The sequence below is a fragment of the Trachurus japonicus genome, chromosome 14 (assembly GCF_045865225.1).
Source record: "Trachurus japonicus isolate A0001 chromosome 14, Traja_1.0".
Taxonomy (NCBI): domain Eukaryota; kingdom Metazoa; phylum Chordata; class Actinopteri; order Carangiformes; family Carangidae; genus Trachurus; species Trachurus japonicus.
In genome coordinates, this window is record NC_140920.1 from 24,421,091 (window position 1) to 24,444,790 (window position 23,700).

The window sequence follows — 23,700 nt, forward strand, 5'->3', positions numbered from 1 at the left end:
GCTGTGTTGTGTTCCTCCAACTGGGCAGATGGGCTTTTACGCTGAAAATACTCATGGTCTCATTCTGCTCTTCTCTGCCTACTTTGGCTCTATTTGCTTTGGATTAAGGAGCAGATGGATTGGCAACGGTTCACTCCACCGGTCCTGATGAGAGGAGAATAATCTTCAGGTTACAGGGCAGATGCCAGATTATCTCTCAGCGCAGACAAACAAGGTCTTTATCTCACTGCACCACTGGACCCGCTCCCATCCAGTCCATGTAGCCTATTTTTTTTAAATGATGTGAATGAAGTCACTGTAACACAATGACACACACCTGACTTTACTTTGCACTTGCATTATTCTATTTTTGTCAGTGGGGTGTCATAAAGCTGGACTGATTGACGCAGCAGGTTTGTTATAACTCTGGATTCTTGTTTGATATTTTGACATTTGAAAAGAAAGAGGCGAAGCTTTCTTGTGCCAGCCGTCCCACAAGTCTCTCACTCTCCTCAAGTAAAAATCTACATCACATCAAAATTGACATTTTGTTTATCACAGTGTTTGTGAACTCGGGCAAGGCCGCGAGCCAAATGATCTGAGGAAACCTGCCAGTTCAACCTGGACCTCTGACAAACAGCCTATAGACAAACTTAATTAACTCAGAAAATGACCATCCAGCCTCTCCAGGAGGACTCCTTGGGCAACAATCCTCACTCCACACTAACCTGATATGAATACTGAGCAGGACATGCCACACATGTAAATGTCTGTTGGTGCAGCAGAAATAGGGGGATGCTGATTTAAATAACAAACCTCAAAACAAACATATTCAGTTATTTACGTGATGGACAGGGGCATCATTTCCCCAGTATGTATGCAAATTGAGTTTCAGTGATATTTTGTTTTGCTTCACTGTATATTTGTGTCTTATTTTGTTAGAAATGTTTTATGTAGTGTCTTTTATCTTATATCTGCCATGTTTTTACTGACCTAACCCCCCCCCCCCCGCCCTAAAAATATTTGTTCAGTAATGCATCATGAACACTGGAGCTGCTTTTTTCCACCACACTTTTTACCCAAGACGATATATTTTCGGGCAGAAACTGAATCTGTGAAATAGTCTGGCATCAATCATTTTTATTTTATCAACTCGATGTGATCTTGCAATAACCTCTGCTAGGAGGTTATGACGATAACGAAAACCTCCAGTCTCCGAGCGGAGAGAGAAAAGTTGGTTATTGAGCTTCATATTATTGCTGCAGAGAGACAAAAAGGAGCTGTTTGACCCGAGTCTCGCCAGTAAAAATGAAAAATAATTACCACGTTCACACAAAAACTAAATTTAGAAAATTTATTTTAACATAAAAATGATAATACTCCACAGTTTTATGTACGAACACAGTTTTAGTACAAAGGGAGGAGTCGAAGAGGGTTCTCACAGGATTGTTTCCTCCAAGGCCAGGTGATTGTACCTCACAGTCTGAACGTCCTTACTGAGCATCAGCTCTCAGTAAGCTCAAGTCCAAGAAACCAGCATCGTAATAAAAAACCCAATAAAACGTCCAATCATCTCCCTCCACTCCACTCACTCTCTGAATCAGAGTAACTCTGATTCCCACCTCCCCTCACAGTTGGGTATTAAGTGCATGTTCAATACATCCATTAAAGGAGTGATGACTGTGTTGATCAACAGTGTGTCGCTGTGACGATGACAGTGAAACAGCACAGCCTGGTGGACATGGGAAGGAATGCAGCGGGGGGGTGACATGGAAATAAAAAAAAGTCAGGAGTGAAGTCTGTGTCAGCCGGAGTGTCTGTGTTTGTCTTGCTGTTGGACGTTGGACATGGTGAAGGTCAGAGGGAGCTGGACAGAGACGCCCTGAACGGGGTCAGAGGTCGTGTGCTGGATGCGCCAAATAAAATTCAAGTAAAACAGGATTGTTGTAGGAAATATTCTGCTATTTATCAAGGACATGGAGCTTGAGGAGAGCAGGGCAAAAACGGATGTCACTGAAATATGATGGTTATCAAAATAAGGATGTCATTTTATTGGGGCAACAAAAGTTAAGACTGCACATTCATGTGAAGGACACAGGCAGAAGCTTTCTCTCTCTTTTTCTCTCACTCTCACTCTCTCTCAAGCCTGTTATGGCACCAAACACACAAAAAAAGGTGGTTTGTAACACTGGGCAGCTGAATGTGGTGTAAACATTAAAAATGACAGTACAAATGTAATAATAAAGAATCGGTGGACTGTTCTCAAACTATCTTTCTTAAGAGGATATTCTAGGAGACAAAAGTGAGCTTCAAAACATTTTTTTTTTTATACAGGGAGGTTAACGGCACTCTATCGTACTCCTGACTATACACCGATGTGCGGCTGATATTTAAGTTAAAAATAAGAAAAAGCACGATAAAGCTAGTCGGGTCCCACCGTCGTTTTTTTTACGCAGCAGTCGTTAAGCCAAAAGCCCCTGAAGAGAAGTTTCAGTAACACACAGCCCTTGAGTGTTAAAATACAAACACAGTTTCTGAGTCAGAAAAATATAACACCCACATTCCTGTGTTGAAAAATAGACATTTTTGGCCAGAAGGTCACAGTTCAGCGAGGACGTCTCTTCAGTACAATGTGTGCATGGTACGGTAGCTGCCTAGAGTCTCTTGTGTCTGTGCTTCTGTGTATCATATGCACTTACAGTGTACAAAACAACACACTAGCCCGTTTATTTTGCGTGTGCATGCAGTGCCGTCTTGTTCGTACGTTCACATACAATTCAGGTGTGTATGTCCGAGAAGGTGAGGACTCTTGTATTCTTTCTGGTTCCCTTTAAAGCAGCTCGGGAGGAGAATCTCTTGGTCTGAAGATTCCTCTGAGTTATGTTTTTCTTTTCTTTTTTCCCTTACTCTCTCAGTGATTCAGTACTTTAGGATTGTTTGAACAGGGCAGATACAGGTGAGGTGGGAGGAAGAGGGTTGTGTAGTCACGCAGGGAGGACTGGCTGAGGTTCAACACCTTCTATACACGTGTTCTCCTTCAACTTCTATATATTTAAAGCTTGTTTCCACGCTATCCCCTGTTTCTCTCTCACTTCTCCAGCGGAAGAAGAAACCACCGTCCGTCTCCTTTCTTCATCTCGTCGTCCGGCCGTTACCCCTCGGTTTCAGAAGACGTCGCTGTTGCACCCGTTAGCGAAGTCATCCCGTCGTACCCAGATGATGTCTCCGTCGCCGTCCTCCACGGCGCACTGCTTCAGGGGGGCGAGCTTCAGAGTCGGGGCGGCGCCACGGGACAGAGGGAAGTCACTGGAGGTGAAGGAGTCTAAATCCTCCTCCTCCGCCTGCGTCTCTTCCTGTCCGTTCAGGTTGTGGCTCCTTCTCCTCTCTCCGCCCTCCTCCAGGTCCAGTCCCTCCATCTTCCCCTGCAGGTCGGCCGGTTCCGCCGACGCGGCTCGGACGGATTTGCAGTACTCGTCGTCGTCGCTTAAAATGTCCGTCTCCTTCACCTGCCCCACGTCGAGTCCCTCTCCCTGGTCTTCGTAGCAGCCCAGGTCGAACTGCTCCTCCACCCAGCGGTCCGTGTCCTCGCCTTGAGCTTTGTGGGGGTTGTGACTGAACAGGGGCGAGCAGGAGGGCTCCGAATCGTTGCTGTTGTTGTTGTTGCCGTGGAAAACCAGGTCGGTGTCGATGGTGAAGCGGTTCCTCACCAGCTTCCTGCGGGAAAGCGTCCGAGACGGAGCCGAAGCTGAACAGAGACAAAGAATGAAAGAACGGTTCATTTTATTTTGATGTTACACACAACATGCTGGTCTTTTTGTTCTTTGGTGTGAGCAGCAGAAACTAGAAGACAAAGTGAAGCCCAGTCACCTGCTCTGTTCATGGAGGGCCGCGCTCCTTTGAGAGCACACAGGCGTTTGCCCCCGAATGGGACGTACTGCTGGTTGCGTGGCAGAGACTCCGTCTTGAGAAGCTGCCGGCGCTGCTTTTCTCTTAGGATGGAGTGGACTGCCTTCAGGAAGTCCTTCTTACTGTCTGGGGAACTGGAAGTCAGACACAAACACAACAAATTCAGAAAAACACAGAAAAAGTGTCTTTGTTCGATGTCATAGACCTTTCGTTTACAAGTTTTTAAGCCAAATTTCCACAGTTTTAGAAAGAACATAAAATACCTGCAGCACAACTGGAAGGTTCTCTCTGGCCGTCCTTCAGCTTCTGATCTTGTGTGAACTATCTCACACACCGCCGTACCCTCAGAGTCTGAGAGAGCAAGAGAGGAGAGATGTGATCTATATTTATAAAAGCATTTAGTTAATTCCTGTCATCAATTTCTTTCCCTTTAACAACAAGTCATTAGGGAGATAAACGATCATACTCAGGCTGAATTGCCAGAGGCTGATTTAAGGTTCATCTAGAACACGGGTAAGATGCCAGCTAGAGTGCATGTAGACTGCTAATGGGTATTTATCTGTTTTTTTTGCATTAGGTTATTTATTTTCTGTAGGAGAGAGAAACAGTAACACTGTGTGGACACAAGGGAAACTATATCCGGCTTGGGTGATGGAAATTTGTCTTTGCTGTGATCTCAACATTTAAAAAGGCAGGATACATTATTCATATAGAAGAGTGATGGTTAGGAGTGTGTGTGATGAGTTTGAGTGCTCGTCAAAAAAAAAGAAAAGCTAATAATTCAGTCTTGCCAAAATAGTCACTGTAGAGCTCAATTCCTCCTTTCAAGCTTCCTAGTTCACACATTTCCTCACAGAATTATGGGTAAAATATTTGTGTATTCATCAAGTACAATGCAAACATCCAAAAGAACAAAAGTTTTCCCACTGAACTGCCTTCATTCACAGTGGAGACGTCTCACTGACTGACAATGTTTGAGTTTCGTCTGAACGTTTCATTTCTGGTCCAAAGCAAACTTTGGACTAATTACCGAATAATGAGAAAATTAATAGTGAGAAACTGAGCCAAGCACATTAATTGAGTTTGGTGTGGCTCAGATCCAACACTGACTGATCCTGACTGACAGAACCAGTCCTCAAAATGCTCAGTTTACCTCGAGGAATCATGTTGGAAGGTTAAAAAAAAAAGACTTTTTGTATCCAGCTGTGTTCAAAGTGGACGTACTTGCAAGGGCTCGGAGTTGCAGCGAGTCTGTGGCGATCATGTGACGGAAACGGAAAGGATCCCTGTCATCGCTCACGGATGCACGGTGAGATCCGCCCTGGAATGGAAAAGAGGAGAGACAGGGTGGATATCAAATACATGACAGCTGCAATGCAACAACCTGCCAGCAGAGAGCACTAGAGTGCAGCGACAGAGAGGCCGGTTTATCAGACATCGTATGCACTAACAGTAATGTGAACATACTCAGTCCCTTTGGTCTATCTGATTGCTAGTAACTGCCCTCTCCCTCAATAACTAAGAGCTCAGTCCACTGTCCTGTGATATTAACCTTCATTTCTTTGTGTTCTCAATGTGATACATGTTAAAAACACACACAAAAGGGAAATTAATAAAAAGCACTTCAGAGTAAATGGTGTGTCTCAGACTGAATTAATCAGCAGAGTGAAAAAGAAAAAAAGATAAATAGCACTTACGATTTTTTTCCTGTGCTTGGAGCAGTCTTTGTAGACAAACACAACGGCTGTTTTGAACACTAAATGAAGAGGAAGGGAGAGATGAAGAGAGAAATGTAAGAAACCATATGCATTCTTTCACTGCATATATCAAAAGACATTACATTAGCCGCTTTCACAGCAGTGTGAGCTCGGTGTCACATCAGTGGATGCTTTTAGTTACAGCTTTTCCAAGGGGGAAAAATAGCCCCAAACTAGTGACATAGGATATCAGCGGCACAAAAAGGTGAAAATGGACTAAAGTCACGACATCGCATGCACAGAGCAACCACCTAGCCTCATGATCACCTTGTCAGGGGAAACCCTGGCATCATGTGGATGTAATATTTATTACCCAGAGTGTCTGAGCTGAGTGAAATGTTAAAAGACAGTGGGCACTTCTGGGTGTGGGACGACTTCATAGGATCCCATCAGCGTGAGGACGACAGGCTGCTTGCTCTTTATGCAATATGCCCGACTGGATTTTCCTTTTACCTCACCTTCTAAAATAGCACCCGGCATCACACTACGCATGACAGACTTGTAAGAAATGCAGCTAAGTGTTGTGCGCTGGCGAGTGTCAAGGTTTTGATTATTTAGTGCAGATTTTTATTTAGCGCAGAAGACGTTCAAACATCCAGTAGAGGAGCTGAGAGAAGTGTCAGCGCACGTCTACTGTACATCTGGCAGAAGATATTTGTTTACATCTAACAACATCACACACATCACCTGGCTCTCCATCTGAACTTACAGATGTGACAGGATTTTCAAAGTTGCATAAATATTGGGACCAATCCTGTGCTTTACAGTTGAAAAACTAAAAACTATGCATTTTGCCACTTTAACTGTAAACTAAGTGGACAGTATCAAGCTAGAACGCTACCAAGGCCAACATCAAAGGGGTGAATTCTATCAGTAATGAGCGTAGGTATATCAGTATGATATATTAGCATATTCTCTAAGGCTGTTGAATCTGCCTGCACTCTGAATACATCTGTGAGAAACATGGGTCTGAATGTGCAGTCGATAAATCTATTAAATAAATCTATGAAACATTTGTATAAAAACCAATAAATAGCCAGAATCAGTTCCAACTGAAAACCTATTGATCCTCACCAAAAGCAGCCAAATCAGGATCCTTTTTGCTTTTGACCAGCGAGGCTGGAGCGTTGATCCACACCACTGTGGAGTGTAGCAGAAGATCCCCCATGGAGAGGTCGGCCACCTGAGATAAACAGAAGCAGCAACACAGATTAGAATGTGGATTTTTATAAAAAGGGTCATTAATTCAATCAATGATGGATAATCTATAGATGTCCTGTTCACCTCTTTTTTGTCTCCAGTCTGTTCATTGATGAGTTGGTCAAAAACAGCTCCATACTCCTCATGAAGCTTTTGCATCTCGTTGATGTGGCTGGCAACCTTGTTCATGGCCTTCATTGCAACTGAACAGGACAAACGCTCATTATCTCCAAATCACAATCAGCATTCTTCTTTATATCATCATTAATTATAGCTCTATACCACTCTTACCATCCAGGTGGTAGTGTTCCTCACTGTCTGGGTCGGTCAGAGAGTAGAGCTCCTTCAGCAGCAGCGGGTACTTCAGGACCCTCTGGATGGGTTTGATAAGGTACGACTCCAGAGTGGATGAGTGTTGCTGTTTTGGGTTTCTCTCAGCCAGGAAAGCTTTGAAATCTGGGTCTGTCTTTGCTGGAGGGGCAGAAATATGAGTTTTCATTCTTTTTTTTGTACAGTTAGTCAAAAGGAAACACAGTCGAGTGCTTCGAGAGGAGAGATAAGCCGGTGAATCGGCACACGAGATAAAAAAACTATCAAACAAACATGTGGGAACTTAAGTGTCTCTCACGGCAGGAACCGCCTGAGGCCGACGCAGAACTCTACTGTACTTTCAAAATGTGTCTGGACAGCACCATCGCACACGCTGCCAATCGCATATTACCTCACTGTGCAACCATTCTAGTTGCAGCTCGCCCCTCTGCGCTGCCAGGCATGTGACTAAAACAACACGCTTTCTCCGATACACTTGCCCCTCAAGCTATCGAATACCACTCGTAGGCAGAGAGCAATAAACTATGATGACCGTGTACTTGATGCCAGTCAGGAATGTCTGCAGGTTTTTTTTTTTTTTTACCTTTAGCCAGGACCTTGGGGACCTTGGTGTGACTGGCACAGAAGGCGCTGTAGATCTTGAAGCGGTCGGCATAGTACAGAAATGAGCCGCCGAGGGAAAACAGCACTTTCTGTGGAAACAGATGAGCATGTATTAGATAGATAGATATTGTTGTCATTGCGCAAGCACAACGAAATTGGTCTATTTGATTGCTAGTAACTGCCCTTGCACTCAATAACTCAGAGCTCAGTCCACTGTCCCGTGATATTAACCTTCATTTCTTTATGTTCTCAATGTGATACATGTTAAAAACACACACAAAAAGGGAAATTAATAAAAAGCACTTTAGAGTAAATGGTGAAATTGGTCGCAATCCCAGGTGCAAAAGAATAAACACAGCAGCAATAGACAATAAATTAAAAACTAGGGCAGCAATGGCTCTTGGGTAAAAACTGTTCCTTAATCTATTTGTTTTTGCTTTAAGAGCAATGTCAGACTAACACAGACTACACATTTTTGTGTAACAGTTGGGCCTTAATGGTGTTTGATTCATTTAGAGTCAAACTGAACACAGTGTTTTGTTTTTTGGGGGGGCAGAGCAGAGAGAAGTGTGACCCTGGCCAGATGAGGGCAGAGGAAACACATGTCTGCACATCTGCAATAACAACATGAGCCATATATCAGGGAATATCCATTTAAAGCCAGTTTAAATGCCCTGCAGATGTAAGTACCTAGTGATGGATGGACTTCCAAGAAAATGACCTCCTCTAACCCTTACCTTAAACTGCTCCACCCTCTCCAGTCGGTCCAGATTTGGAACCAGCCTGATTCCGTCTTCCAGCGTCCGGAGAAACTCCACCTGGAACTCCACCATCTCCCCAAGGTTACCGAACAAGACATCCAGCTGCAACAAACACGGAGCATCATTCTGACACTGCTTTTCATTTAAGAGCATTCCCAAAGCTTGGGTTACACATATCTCTTCTTTTAACCTTTCACCGATATGGAGAGTAAGAAAGTACCTCATCCTGTGTGAGGAAGCTCTCCTTCTGCAAAGGTGTCAGGTAGCACTCGATCAGGTAGCTCAGGTCCTGAAAAGAAAGAAATGAAAACATGAACAAGATCAGCCTGTGAAGCGATGTTAGAAGGGGAATCAGACAGGGCATGTCAGGGCATCTCTTACTGAGGATCTTAAATAACGAAAAGCATGTTGACATTTTGCACAGTAATTACCATGATTATGGCAAACCCCACAACAATAAGTGGAGTTTTACCACAGCAGTTTTGTGTGTGATTGAGCAATCATCAGACAGATACACAAAACGCATGGCTGATTCAGTAGGCATCAATTTAACAATTGACTTCTCCGAATCAAAGCCAGCCGAGAGCTCGTACTCACTTTGACGTAGGTCTTCTCCGTCTCCACAAGTTCACTGATGACCTTGCGGAGCTTGTCGGCGTGGGAGAGCTGTCTCTGAGTGGCAGCTCCTGCTGCGGGCGGCAAAGCTGACACAGGGCTCGGGGAGAGCGATGACGAAGACGACGATGAGGAGCATGACATGGGGCACTCCGGGGGATTCATGTCATGGAGACTGCGGCAGAAAGCAGTGACCTGCTCCGTGTTCTGGACAGACAGAGGCAAAAGAAACAGGAAAATGTCAGATACCAGACTTTTTTTTTGTAGGAATTTTAAAAAAAAATAAAGGTCACTTTATATCAGAGAAGGCTGCTGTTAGTGTGTTTGACATGTTGAAACTATCTGTCCTTCAAGACTATTACTGTGAGAATAAAAGGACAAGCTCTTTCATAATAAAATCACATATCAAATGTACAGTAGCCTTGTGTAGGAGTGAAATGCAAAGTAAAGATATCGCACACACACACCAATATTCATTCTTCTCCTACCTAAAAACACTCAAACTGGAAGATATGCAGTGCCAACAATTCTACTGTACTGCATACTCCTGCAGAACCTGCCATAACAACACACACCTACACGCCTGGTATCAAAAATACCAAGCATGAGCAGACTTGCCATCAAACTGGTAGAAGGCCTAATGTCGGGCTGGCTGTGCAGACCAACGGCAGTCCATACATAATCAATACGAACTGGGGATCATAACAAACTGGGCTCTGCAAAGACGGGCTCAAATGCATGGTCTTGTGAAACCAATGTGTACAAACGACAGCTGAAGAATGAACCAACAGGAGCAGAAATAGACCCAAGGCTGCGAAGGTGAACGCAACAGTGTGTAGGCGACGGAGACAGAAAAACGTGAGACACAGAAGAGTCATCAAAGAGGCTGGGTGTGTTGAAAGTAAGCCTAAAGTGCCCCATTGAATATTTAGAAATACAACCAAGTGATAGTTCACTTCCTGTGATCAAAACCAGCCGTCATCTCTGGATTCACATGAATCATGGGTGATGAATCTGTGGTTTAACGGACATGTTGGAGGCCAAGTCCAGGCAGGCTGCTGCTTGGAGTGTGAGGTCTGAGAGATGTACATCTTTTTACTTCCACTGCTCAGCCACGACTAATGGATTAAAAAGATAAAGTACAAAAGAAGACAAATCACCTTGAAATGTGGAATGAATGAGTTCAGCCCACACACCAAACACCAACGGCAGGGGATTCATGCTCCATGTCTCATTTCATGTTACACATACACACACCCAGTCCTAGCCTGTTACAAAACATATAATCATCTGAATCATGAATGAAACTGTCATTTACATAATATTTAAAAGTAATGATGAGCCACATGAGTCAATGAGGCAGGACAATTAGTTTAGAGTTTTCCATCTTGTGAGATACTTTAGAGTGAATCATTGCAGTGAGCCTCTAATGCATCAAACGCTGACAGACAAAATCAGTATATGCAGTCAACACAGAGCAGAAGAGCAATCCAATTTTCAGCCATCATTTAGTTTGATGGGATTAATACTTCTAATTCAGCCCTGCAGTCAGTGATATTCATAGAAGTGCCTCTGCAAATATTCTTCCACACAAACGACCCTCATCTCTCTCGCTCTGTCTCTGTATGTGTGTGTGTGTGTGGGGTCAGTGAAAGTGTTCATTAATTGTAATCTGTGATAACACACTGCGCCTGCTTGTGCGGTTCCCACTGACTGATTTACAGACAGCTGGTTAAGCTGGAGACATGGTTTGTCTTTGCCGATTCCACGGCTCGTCTTCTGCTGAGCTGCGGCAATGACAAACACAATTTCCATTGTGGTATTCAAAACCAGTTTCGCAACTCTGCTCTGGAGACACATACACACAAAATATAACACACATGCTGACACCGACAATCCTTTAAAAAGGAAACCACTTCCACACAATACATCCAACTAAATAAACAAGTTAAACTGCTCAAACGTCTGATCATATCCCTGCTAATGTCAAAGCTTTAAATGCTGCGTTGTGACTCACTTACACAGGAGCAGCCATGCAAGCATATGTAACTAAAACCTCCTAAAACTAATCTTACTTTAAACTGACTCATGCACAGTCATCATGCTGCTGGTTAACACAGAGTATCGACAAACTGAAAATAAAGCTACGATCAATATCATCAAAGCAGTGTGATGATCCTGCCACTGTGCGTTCCTATTAACGACACACAAAACAATACGGGACAACGGCGTTAACGGTCTCGCCACTTCTAAACGAGGTCTTGTCCTTGACAGCCAGAGGAATTAGTGACAGATGGAGCAGAGGAAGATGACAGCAGGAGATGGAGAAGGAGGCAGAGGGATGGCATGGAGAAGATTGGCCGCATTAACGCTCCACCATCGCCATTAATTAAAGAAGAGATGCTATGCTAATGAACTAATGCATCAATACAGAAAAAGGTTGGTGCACATGTTAATTGTATTTTATGATTAAAAACAGATGAGATTCAAGATGATGGACATTTATACTTAACAGCTCAGCCACTTTTTCAGCATCTTTTCAGTTAATAAGTGATGTCTGGGCTTTTTCCCCCCATGTCAAGTCATTATCATAAGCATGAGATGAGATGAGATGATACAGTCAAATCGGAGTGTGTCGCTCCACTGGGAACTGCACCTTTAACCTCAGCGCTGCTGGTACCATGACATAATCACTAAACCAAAATCCACAACAAGAGCCATCATCACGCACACATGCACTCACACCGCAGACCGCGCCGCTCACCAGCTGCAACATATCATAGATGGATTCAGTCGAGCGCTTGTAGTTCCTGCTCCTCCTAAAGGCTGACATGCTGACAGGTCAGGCCCAAGCTCAGCAACAAGTCAGGTGTCCGTCTCCACGTTCAGCTGATCCCAGTCCAGGTAGCTTCCATTCCTCCGAGACACTCGCCGCTCGAGAGTTGAGACTTGGTTTTTGTATTTTTCCCTTTTCTTTAACCTTCCTCTCAAAAACCTACGACCTGCGCAGGATCCGTGGAGTTTCAACTTGTCCACCCGAAGTGACTGAAAGTGCAGAAGTGCTATTGCTATTTCACTCTCACACTGCTGAACAAATAGGTCATTACACAGATTGAACAGATTGCAATAAACAACAGCGCTCTCATGTCACCTTATCCTACAGTGTCTATCCAATCAGTCTCTCTCTCCCTCTCTTTCCCTCTCTCTCTCTGCCCCCCCTGACTGCCTCTACGTCCTCCTCTGTCAACTCCCTGTTTACACTCCCTCTTCTCTGTCCTTGTTGCCCGTCTCACTCGTGTCCAGGTGTTTGGAAGCAGCAGCAGCAGCAGCAGCAGCAGCAGCAGCAGCAGCAGCAGCAGCAGCAGCAGCAGCAGCAGCAGCAGCAGCGCAGAACACAACATTAAAAAGCAAGACCAAACATCACATCTTCGTGAGAGATGGAAGAAAAGGGGGGGGGAGAGAAAAAAAAGGAGGGAGGAGAGATTGGGAGGTGAGGAAGCAGTGGGTGGTGAGAGCCAAACATTCCCAACAGGAAAGACAACAGGCATCTGCCCCCCCCCCCCCCCCCCCCCCACCCCCCCCCCCCCACTCTCTCTCTCTCTCTGTGGCTCATCACAGCTAAGAGAGACTTATGTCACCACACTTGAAGGACCGCAGTCTCTTTACACAAAAGGTAAATATTACGTATTTCAGCTCGGTCTCGTGTTTCAAAACGAGTCTCTGCAACGCTCTGAGCGTCAGCTCTGTGCCAACAGTGCAGCAACACAATGCAGCTCCTGAATGATTGCCAAGATCAAACGGGAGGACAATCTGGACACCAAGCTGAAATATAAAACACACGCAGAAAAATGAGAAATGTCCCCAGTGCACTAACAATCTCATTATGGTTGTCATAGCAGACATTAGATCCAGAGTGTCAAGTGTCTCATTTCCCATAATTGCTCCAATCTAAAGCCTGAAATTCACTTTAAAAAGCAGCTCCTGTGTCCAGTGCCAGTGACAATATGACACCTGCTGCACACTTGTTATTCCTGAGAAACAGGAGTTATGTAATATTCAGGGATAAGACCGCGCCTTAATCCTAACTGATTTGCACATCTGACAGCAAAGATAAGAAAGAAAAAAAAAAGATAGATAGATATTAAATACAAAGAGTCAGTTTTCTGCCCCACTGAGCAAGAAAACAACAACACACAATATCTTTATTTTCAAGAAGGATCCTTAACCTTCTGGTAAATCAAAGTGTTGGTTTTAATGACAGATGCCGAGACTGATTAAAAAAAAAGGACTTTTACTTTGTTAATTACAAAATCAATTAGCAGCGAATGAGCATACAGTATGTGCACACACACTGACCTACTGCACACACACACACACACACACAGTACTCAACACATTGACCTCAGACGTGTGAAAACAAGATCACAGCTTAGCACAGAACACATAAACAAACAATTAGACACAGGCAGAATAGAAGAGCCCAGACAGCAGTACCTTCTCTTCTCTCTAGTAAGTCCAGGACGCATTCACTAAACCCAGGGAACAAATCCTGAACCTTTTTTTTTTTTAAAACACAAATCTACTACATCCCTGACCCGCCCATCAGAACAGAGAGAGAGAGAGAGAGGGAGAGAGGGAGGAGCGGCATGAGGGAGGGATGTGGCTGCAAGCTCCAACCTGCCCTCACACCCCACCAGCTGCAGCCATGCACTGCGAGCGCCAGGATAAACAGAGATTACACATACCCACATGCTTGGCATACTGAAAACACATCACACACACCATTAACGCACACTTGGTGTGATTTTGACGCGTGGACATACTGTAAGACACATGCACAGGGAACATTAAGTGCAGCAGTTTTTTGATGGCATGTGTCTAATCCCACCTTGGACATTGTTTCTCAGAGAGAGCAGGCATGTACTTGTCCATGTGAGTGAATGCAGAGGGAGGAGGAAGGGAGGGAGGGAGGGAGGGAGGAGGGAGAGTCTTAAAAGTTGAGTTTCATCTGAAATCAGGGAAACATGCAAATCCATAAATCCCTACGAGGAATGATGGGATATACGTCATGACAGAGGGAGCAGGCCAGAGAGAGCGAGAGCGACTTTAATCATTTAATCTGAAGTGAAAGGATGATGATGTTATGACATCAGTCTTCACAAAGCTATGCATGAACATTCAGACTTTTAAGCAGCCGAGCTGTGGTCTCCAGGCTCCTTCCTGCAGCTCTGGGAAGTTATGAGGATAAAGCAAGCGTCAACTATGAGGCTTTTTTTTCTTTCTTTCCTTAAAGCACAAGTTTCTTCCCAGCATTAATAACAGAACATTACAAAACCCAGTTTTATGGATTCAAACTGTTGTTCATATTATTATATATTAAACAAGGGAATTGTGACATGACTGATTAATGAAATATTCCAATCAGAACTGATAATCACACTTGATTAATCTTGAAACAGATCTTGTCCTGGCTGCCTGCATCTATTGTTGTGTTGCAGGCTTCATTAATCAGCACAGAGCTCCCTCCAGTGGCAGACTGTCAAATGACAGCAACCACTGGGACAGCTGTAGTGTGTACAGGACAGTGAGAAGAGACAACTCCACTGAGAGGACAGTATAAAGAAAAATCATTTTAAGGATAAAAAGATATACAGTGATGAATTTATGTATTTAAAGTGATTGCCTCCATTAAAAACAATTCATGCATTAAATAGGGTATGTATTGAATGTGACTATATTCAAAGCAATGAACCATTTACGTGGAATTACACCATCAGGAGTCAATCAAAACAAACCTTGATGAAAACTTCCCCCCCTGCACCTTTCACATACTGAATAATGTATTTTCCATTTCAAATGCCCCTAAGCCAAACAGATAGAGGTTTGTAAATTATAACCAGCACTTGTCAGTGAGGCTGACTACACCTCGGAGAACACTAGCAATCACCGTCATCTCCATTATCGCCGTTTTATCCTGAGCAATCATTGTTTTATTCTCTGGTTGGTTTATCATATTGAGGAGGTGGCTCTGTGCTTTGTCTAAAATAATGAACCTCCCCGTTTCCTCCGGCTAGCCAGACACTCATTTATCTCCACTAAATGATGTGAAACACTGGAGAATGAAGTAATTAGAATGTGGGGATAATTAAAATTGTCCCACTTTGCCTCTTTTTCCTCAGACTTGCCACCATGTAACCGCGGGCTCTGGGTGAAATGAGGTAAGACGTGATCCTCAGCTCTTCCTCACAATATGGGGAGCAGGGAAAACAAAGCCGTAATCAACATGGAGGGGGTAAAAAGGATTTTTTTTAAAGAAAAAAAAACATAAATTACATGGCTTTGGAAGCATCCAGGGATTTTGTGGCAACTTTGGACTGTCTTTGTTGACAGAGGAAGCTTCCAAGCGCTTCACACTCAGGTCAGGGCTCATAGCCGACTGGAGAGTTAAAGGAGCAGGAGCTGTTTGAGAGCCAGCAGCAGCCTCATGTTGTTTATGATAATGAACAGCAGGGGGTTTGGGAAGAGGAGGGTAAGGAAGGACAGGAAGTCAGAAGGAAACTGGAAAGACAGGAAAGAAGAAAAGAAAAGAGAAAAAAAAAACATCCAAAACAAAGGACGGCAGATAAGGAGACAGGATGATCAGAAAGGACAAAGAAAAAAAAAACACACACACAGAGCTGTGGCGTCTGAGGACATGATCACATTGTTGCTTTGAATTATGAGACAAAATACATGAGGATAAATCCCCAAAAAACCATGGAAAGAGAGGGGGCAGAGAGAGAGGAGGATGAATAAAGGAGGCAAAAATAGACAGCAGATGGAAATTAGGGCAGAAATCAGACAGCACATGTTAGACTGGAGCAGGGGGCATGAGACTGAAAGGTGAGATGAAGATCATAGACTCACAGAGCTTCTTTTCTCCCCGTATTGCCTTGATTTGCCAGGATTCATTTTCCCCTTAATTTTTTACATGCAGCAGCTACTGATAATGAAGCAAAAAGCACAAGCTCAGCATTAATCACCAGGAGGAAACATCACCGACAAGGGTAAAGCAACATCCTTGTCGTTATTGTGTCTCTGAAGGGACTGCATGAGATCTACACCTCGTCAATGAACAAACACGGTGACGGTACTGCTATTGTGCTGACTTGAAGTCTGTGCTGCTAAACTTTAAAATGTTTCCTCCCTCCACATCATGTGCAATGAAACAGACTTAAACAGGCCTCTCATCTCTCTCCAGCCGCCCTGGCAACCAGATCTGTCAGGGTTTCTCTCGTCCTCCTTCCCAACTAATAATGGCACATTGGAGTCACAGAACCACCGCTGTCCAACAGGACGGAGTCTAGACCGGAGCCGGCTCTGATCTCACCCATTAGTCCTCCCCTCGAAAAATAAAAGCTCACTGACACAAATCAAAAGAAAGAGCACGGCGCTGCTGTCCCTTCCCCTTCCTCATCTTTTGTTCCTGTCTGGGGCCGATCGACAGAGGGGTACAGTGCGGGGGGAAAAATGAAAAATGTTTCCGGTGGTTACTGGTTATCAGGCAATCGCCATGGTAATGGAAGTGACAACCGTAACCAAGGGAGACAGGCTGGCGCGAGGCGAGTCCCAGCGATCACCACGCCGGCCCTGATCAGACCAGACATAATCTTAATTAGAAAAATGATGCTGCTCACTCACTCTTTCACTCACCTGTCTGTGTGTGTCGGTCGTCTCTGTGCTCACACATCTGTTCATGTGCTGGGACCTGACAGCTTCACACACACACACTGCTACTAATTGCACACATTGCACCACAGCCATGCTACTTTGTCAGCACTGACTAATCTGTTATTTATGTAGGAATATGATTTAGTTCAGCCACAGTACTTCATAGAACTCCACAGAAATGACAAACTTCCTGCATGAACGAGCTGGATTTGAATTTACAAACAAAAATGAACTAAAAAACAGCAGCTTGTCACTCTCTTGTCACTGGGTTTCTATGTTCCTATAAACTCATGGACTCTCAGCATTTGTTCAGACATACACCCAGAATGAATCCCACCGTTGATCTGCTGTATCAGTGTTACTGTCAGTCTTTTCTGACGGATCTGAGATCAGACGTGAACCCCCGATGACACCGACAAGCCGAGAGATGGCAACACAACAATGCTGCTAATCAGCTTCTTCACACAGCAGCACTGATCCACAGGTGTCTCTCACACACCTACACACAGACAGATACCGAAGCTGCTGGTTTCTGTCTTTGTGTGCAACAATATAATCAGACGGGGTGTGTGCGATACACTAACCTTTGTGCGACCAGACTGTTGATCCCCTGCTCTGTTATATGTATGTATGTGTCTGTATGTCTGGCTTAGTGTCTATACATGTACGTATCAAAAGCTGTGGCTTGAAAATGTCACGTCCTACCTTTTGTCCGGTCCCTGCGCAGGTTTTGTCGTCCTGATGATCTGCGGGGCTCTGCGGGGTCAGCCGAGGTCCTTCCTCCAAAGTGTCATCTGCGCTCTCCACTGTCAACCCCGACACCTCGTCCAGGATGTCCTCTACAGAGACATAGACAGAGGACAGGGATCACAAGGGAGGAAGTGTATATACACAGTCGATCTCTCTCTAATACTCAATTACAAACCTATATCTCATCCCTGTTTGATTCTCTAGGCTCCATGGTATATGTGATATAGACATGACATGAATCAAAACATGCCTATCACCCTTTATGTTTCTTATTAAGATATGATTGTATAGTGAAATTGGTTATTATGCCGTCCACATCTAGTTTATTGTCTTCCCGATGTTGAAAGGCCTCCTGTGTAAAGCCCGTCCCCTCTTAAGCATGATATCATCGATAACCTCCATCTGTCTGCTGAAGTGTTTTTACTCCCCGTCTGACCCTTTGCGTATGGCGCATCCTACATGATGACAGCTCCACGCCGCTGAAGGATTCATATTAATATTCATAGTCCCTGTATAAACAATGCCAGCTTGTCAGCTTGTGCACTGCATCCCCCAGTTTAGAAGGAATACAAATGGTGCCCTTGCTCAGATAAAAAAAAAAAAAAAAAAAGAGCAGGTCAGAGGAAAGCTGGCGGCTGCCTGCAGGTTAGTTATCAGACAGCATCCATGCATAATTAGCAGATCACCCCATTCACCCTCTGCTTAAAGAGACGCATCACAAAGCTGTATTCTTATTTTTTTTGTGCAACACAAACTCAAGGGTTTAGAGGCCGCACAATCATAAAAAGACGAAAAACATGAATAACTAGAATTATTCTCTCGTGCTACTCCGGCTAGTTCCAGGTAATGTCCCTGTTAATCCAGAATAAAACATGAACCAATTCTGTGGAATTTGCTCATTATTATTGTGTGAAGTTTGGTCAGTGGCTAAAAAAAAAAGTGTTTTCTGAGGTCAGCATGGCCTTTGAACAAAATCTAATCAATTTGCCTTTGAGTCCAAATGAATGTTTTTCACAAATTTAAAGAAATCCCCTCAAGGTGTTACAGTGATGTTGCATTCACGAGGCAAAAAAACATATTTTTAAGATCACTACACCCTTAACCATTCACCCTCAAAATCTAATCAGTCCATCCTTGAGTTCTAGCTCCATCAAGGTGCTACTGAGACACCGTGTGGATGGACAACACAAAAACAATAAAAAATCAAAAGGACAACGAAGAAGCGCTGTGCAATGTCAGATTCAGATCATGCTGATCTGATTTTAACTCCAGTAAAAAAAAACAAAAAAACAGTGAGCACTTACTGACTTTGACTGGACTGATTCCTGTGACCCAAAAAAGGTCAAATCCCCCATGTTAACCCTGAAGTAAGTTGTTGTCAGAGTAATCAGTAGTAGCTTCACTCTCCACTCCTTTAACTGATTTGATAAGTTATAGTTTGAAACTGACATAGATTTGTCACTAGAGGACACTGTTTGTATACATCATCTGGTCAAACTAGCTTTGTGTAAAACTGAACAGACACAACAACATACAGAACAGGAAGCTTTACCCTGGTTCTGGGAGAAGATGTCTGTGGCTGGGTCGTGCTCTGCGTCGGAGCGCCGTGGCGGCGGCTGGGAGCACAGCACCCGGGGGTCCAGCTGGGGCAGGGTGCTGACGCTCAAGGTCAGCGCTTGATTTACAAACGCAGCCCTCATGTCGTCCATTTGGAGGGCAGAGGCGGGTTTACCGTTCAGCAGCAGGATCTCATCCCCCGCTTTCAAACCTGGCAGACAGCGAAACAACAACAAAACAAAACAACGTCAAAATTCAGCTTGTGCTTGGATGTAATTGTATCCTTTTAAAGTGGCTTCATTTCGCAGACATATACACCCCCAGAAGAGAAAAAGGCTGAGATTGTAAAAGCAACACGCACTAAAGAGAGAGGATTATCTGTCAGGCCATTACCAAACAACAAAGCACCACCCAACAGAGGAGCTTTTCTGTACGCCATCAACTCAAGAGCGCTAATGTGTACAAATGATCAACACAAACAAAACTTTAGCGCCACAGCCCTTAACAGCAGCTCTGAGGCTCATCCTGTTGGGACTCTAATGTGTTCCAATACATTAAAAATTCATCCTTCTATGCTTGTTTCGCTTTAGGCTAATACTGATTTAACAAGACTGGATGGGTTTAAGAAGGAGGGTGCAATGCATGTCTATTCCTGTCCTGTCATCATGTATATAAGTGCAAGTCCATATAGACTCTGTGGCACTATGCATGTATGGAAAAGAAAGCACACAGCTTCAGGCTTTTTCTCTTTAGCCCCTCCCCTCGGCCACCTGTGCCCAGCTCCGTTAATTGAGAATTAGCACTCAATCAGCCGACCAATTAGCAGCCAACCTCACCCAATAAACCTGATTGGCTGTGACAGCTGTTTGCGATATCTGACGGCAGTCTCAGATATTAAGTAAGACAAAGGGGGTTCGGTCCTGTTAACACAGTCACACATGAGCACATAGCTCCTTGTTAGCCTGTCTCCTCATTGCATATATGGACTACAGTAATACAAACGGCAGTGGTAGGGCTTTCATAATGCACTGCTATAAACAGACACATGCAGGCACATACACAAGGCACACATATAGCCCAAAGTTATGACCTAGTTGTCTGGGATGTGAAATGTCAGCTGTAGCAGAGTCTTTATTGGACAGAGAGAGAGAGAGAGAGATAACCCCTCTGGCCATATATTGCTCTGTGTGTGTGTGTGTGTGTGTGTGTGTGTGTGTGTATAGGGGGGAGGCGGATGAGGGACTACAGTGAGAAAGAGAAAAAAGAGATTGAGAAAAGACCCTTTGGGGGCTCCTTGTCCAGCGCTGGCCTGGTTTCTGCATACACCCTGCAGAAATCAAAGCGTGATCTCTTTCACTCCCCATTCATTCTCCTCTCTCTTATAGTAAAAACACGTGCACACACACAGGCTCATCCCAGCGCACACACACACACACACACGGGCCTACTAATGTCACGCCTGACATATCTAATTCTGTGATTCAGCAAAAAAATATAGTATAATGTTCCAAAACGATGCATTGTGTTGTCTGGATGCCACAAGCTTTTTCCATCTCTGCTGGCCTACAGAGGTGGAGAGTCAGTACAGTCTTCTCCTCTGGCTGCTGGCAGCCTGCTAAACTAGCAGCTTTTAGATGGCTGATACACTGGAGGACATAATCTCACACTTGAGTAACCTTGGTCTGACCCTGGGGGCACAATAATGTGGGTTTGTTATTTTCTATACATTAGTGTTGTATCTACAGAGCTGCCGTGTGTTTCTCATACCCATTAGATCCCTCACTGTGTTATAAGACAGGGAGCAGCGAATGGGAGCTGGTCTCTACACCTGGCTGTTCAGACAGAGGTCAGATGCAGACAAAGGAATGCAGTTTTTCTTCTTTGCTCCCAGGAGGGAAAAAAATATCACAATTTAAAAAAAAGAAAGCTAGCAATCGTGGGAGTTCACAGTCTGAGACTAAAAAATCTCTTTAGATGTACTGACCAGCACCCACAAGGTTCATAACTGTGGAATTTCACATCATTTTATATTTTGCACTTGCTGGTTCATATCATGTTGCTGACATATGTGATGGCATTTGAAGCCTTCGCTGGCGGCAAATTATCTTTCTCAACTACATTTCCATGTTGATGTTGATAGCCCTGTAAATCCTGAAAGACGAGAGCCATAGAATTTAAAATATAAAGAGTTGATCAGTCCTTTGAGTCAGAGCTTCACCCTTTTTCATTCGACCTGCCAGACAAGAGATGAAGTGTGTTTTCTATTTCCTCATGTTTTCTCTCTCAAACAGAAGACTTTTTAGCTGTGCTGGCTCATTGTTTCGTGTGGGGTCATGTGGGATCAGGTGTTTGACATGTCAGCTGCTTGGGTGTTATGTGTGCAATGTCAAGTCAAGTCAGAAATAACTGTAGATACAGGTTTTCACCTTCTTTTTACATGTCGCCTGTTATAACTTCACTCAGATTCAACTCCGGTAACCGTCCAGGATTTTTTGTTTTGTATAGTACATGACACATTTCATGTTCTGTTCGCTATTAAAGAAAGAAATATGTACCGTTGGCTGCTGCCAGTCCCCCTGCTTTCACTTCAGTGATATGCAGCTGCTGTGTCCCGTCCTCGTCTATAACGGCCACAGAAAAACCTACAGACACAGATAATTAGACAAGGAAAGAGACTCAGTCATTAATTCTTCCAGTCCTCTTTGAAATGTGGACATTTGACAGTGTGCACTGCTGCAGCATAACTGCTGAGCGATTAGATCCACTTAACTCATTGAGTGCCAACCACGTAATTTCTCGTTTTTCGTTCCCATGCGTTGAGTGCCAAAAACGAAATTTTTCGTTTTTTGCTTTTTTTTAAAATTATGAAAATAGACACTTTAATACACATTATATGTAAATTTGGGGACTCTACGACGAGGAGAACTGAAATAGATGACGATCAAAGTCACATGACAGCTCATGATCTGGAAGTTTTTATCATAACTCAGCTTCTGCAAACGGAGTTCTGCATGCAGATGCAGCGCAGCTGCTCCGCTGCTGCTCCGCTCTCACCCGCGAGGCTGCAGCAGCTGGGAGCTGAACCAGGAAGCTCTCAGCCCACTGTCCCGCCCGGTCTTCATCTGGAGCAACACCGTGTCCTCCCCAAAGTCCTCCCGCGGTAAAATCTGATGGTCTCTGGACCAAAGCAGACCGGCACCACCGACCCGTACCACAGACGGACCGCGACCACCGGCGGGACCGGTGTTCGCGAGCCGCTGTGGCCGGCAGAGCCTCACGTTCCGCGGCGAGAGGCTGTGACACGGCACGGTGCGTCTGTGTTATTGTTGTTTAGTGGCGCCCCCCCCGCCCCCGATGGTGGTTTTGTGAATAGAACAACAATTGTTGTGTATATTTATCTTATACGAGCCCTTTGATCCAGAAATGCGAGTGTCTGAAGAGCGACAGACACAAACAGAGCACCTTTCATAAAAGACGCTCTATCTCCTTTTCTAGAAAAAAAGGAGGGATTTTGGTGAAACCCAGCCATGTTTAGCTTGACTTTTCTCAGGAACGGAGGCACGTAGAAACAAACGGTTTGTGGCCATTTGAAGGATAAAGTTAAACCTTTCAAATGAGCTACAGTATGTGTTGGTGGCAATAATATAGAATACACTATGGCTCTAAAATAAAAAGTCAAATATGGTCTAATTTGCCGGTACACTTGACTAAAACTTTGGAAAGGAGCGCGGCACTCAATGAGTTAAGACAGAATGCGCTCACACTGGGTCACAGCCCTTCAGTCATTAACAAAGCATGACTCAATGAAGTCCTCTATGAAATCAATTTGATACACACTTTAAAAAGTATGACAGGAACTGAGTCTATCTGGTTCAAAAAGGGCTAATGCCAACGACAAGCGTACCGTATCCGATGGCGCAGGACTCGGCGTTGTCAAACTGGATCACCTTGGTCACTTTGCGACAAATCTCAATCTCTTTGTAGAGCTGCAAACAAAAGAGGATCATGTTTTATTGTCAGAAAAATGGAAGGATAAGAGTGTTGTCGGACAAAGAAGGTCAAGGTCTCGGCTCTTAATAAAGAACAGATAGATTCATGTATTATTCAAGCTCCTTAACAGAGCAATTGCATTTCAAGGTTGTGGGGTCAACATTCAGGTCAAGTCTGTAAAGTGAGTGGGTGCTCAGACGGCGGCCCGACCTCATGGTGGGCGAGAGCATGGACACAGCTGTGTGTATGAAGCAACAGACAGGAACAGAAGTCTGCAGTGTGCAATGTGCTGCACTGTGGAGAAATAATAATGTAATATCATAGACTAAGGATGAAAGAGGGTGCCAAGAGTCACTGATCAAAGCAGCAAGATAAAAGAGCTCTTGAGGAAAATAGCGAGTTACACAATGATTGTGCTTTGAGACAGAGATCAGTGTCTCACCTACAAAGCACCGTCACACAGAGGATTCGTTTTGGGGTTTACAGTGACTGATTAATGTGGAGGTGAGGTCTTTTTCAATGAGCGATTGTCTATATGAACA

At 44.2% G+C, this 23,700-nt stretch overlaps 1 protein-coding gene across 1 annotated transcript in view; it reads right to left on the reverse strand.

Annotated features, from left to right (window-relative positions):
• Nucleotides 1–1,319: 1,319 nt before the first annotated feature.
• The window catches only part of LOC146974814 (rho guanine nucleotide exchange factor TIAM1-like), a 57,723-nt gene continuing 35,342 nt past the window's right edge, over nt 1,320–23,700 (reverse strand). Inside the window, exons 14-29 of the mRNA XM_085798468.1 lie at nt 23,073–23,154; nt 21,724–21,810; nt 19,164–19,379; nt 17,567–17,700; nt 9,134–9,358; nt 8,757–8,825; nt 8,513–8,638; nt 7,756–7,864; nt 7,134–7,313; nt 6,927–7,045; nt 6,717–6,825; nt 5,583–5,641; nt 5,110–5,206; nt 4,149–4,236; nt 3,847–4,019; nt 1,320–3,724 (exon numbers count right to left, since the gene is read on the reverse strand). Coding sequence (XP_085654594.1) covers nt 3,144–3,724; nt 3,847–4,019; nt 4,149–4,236; nt 5,110–5,206; nt 5,583–5,641; nt 6,717–6,825; nt 6,927–7,045; nt 7,134–7,313; nt 7,756–7,864; nt 8,513–8,638; nt 8,757–8,825; nt 9,134–9,358; nt 17,567–17,700; nt 19,164–19,379; nt 21,724–21,810; nt 23,073–23,154 — 2,454 coding nt within the window. The 3' untranslated portion in view covers nt 1,320–3,143. The remainder of the gene's footprint in view (nt 3,725–3,846; nt 4,020–4,148; nt 4,237–5,109; nt 5,207–5,582; nt 5,642–6,716; nt 6,826–6,926; nt 7,046–7,133; nt 7,314–7,755; nt 7,865–8,512; nt 8,639–8,756; nt 8,826–9,133; nt 9,359–17,566; nt 17,701–19,163; nt 19,380–21,723; nt 21,811–23,072; nt 23,155–23,700) is intronic.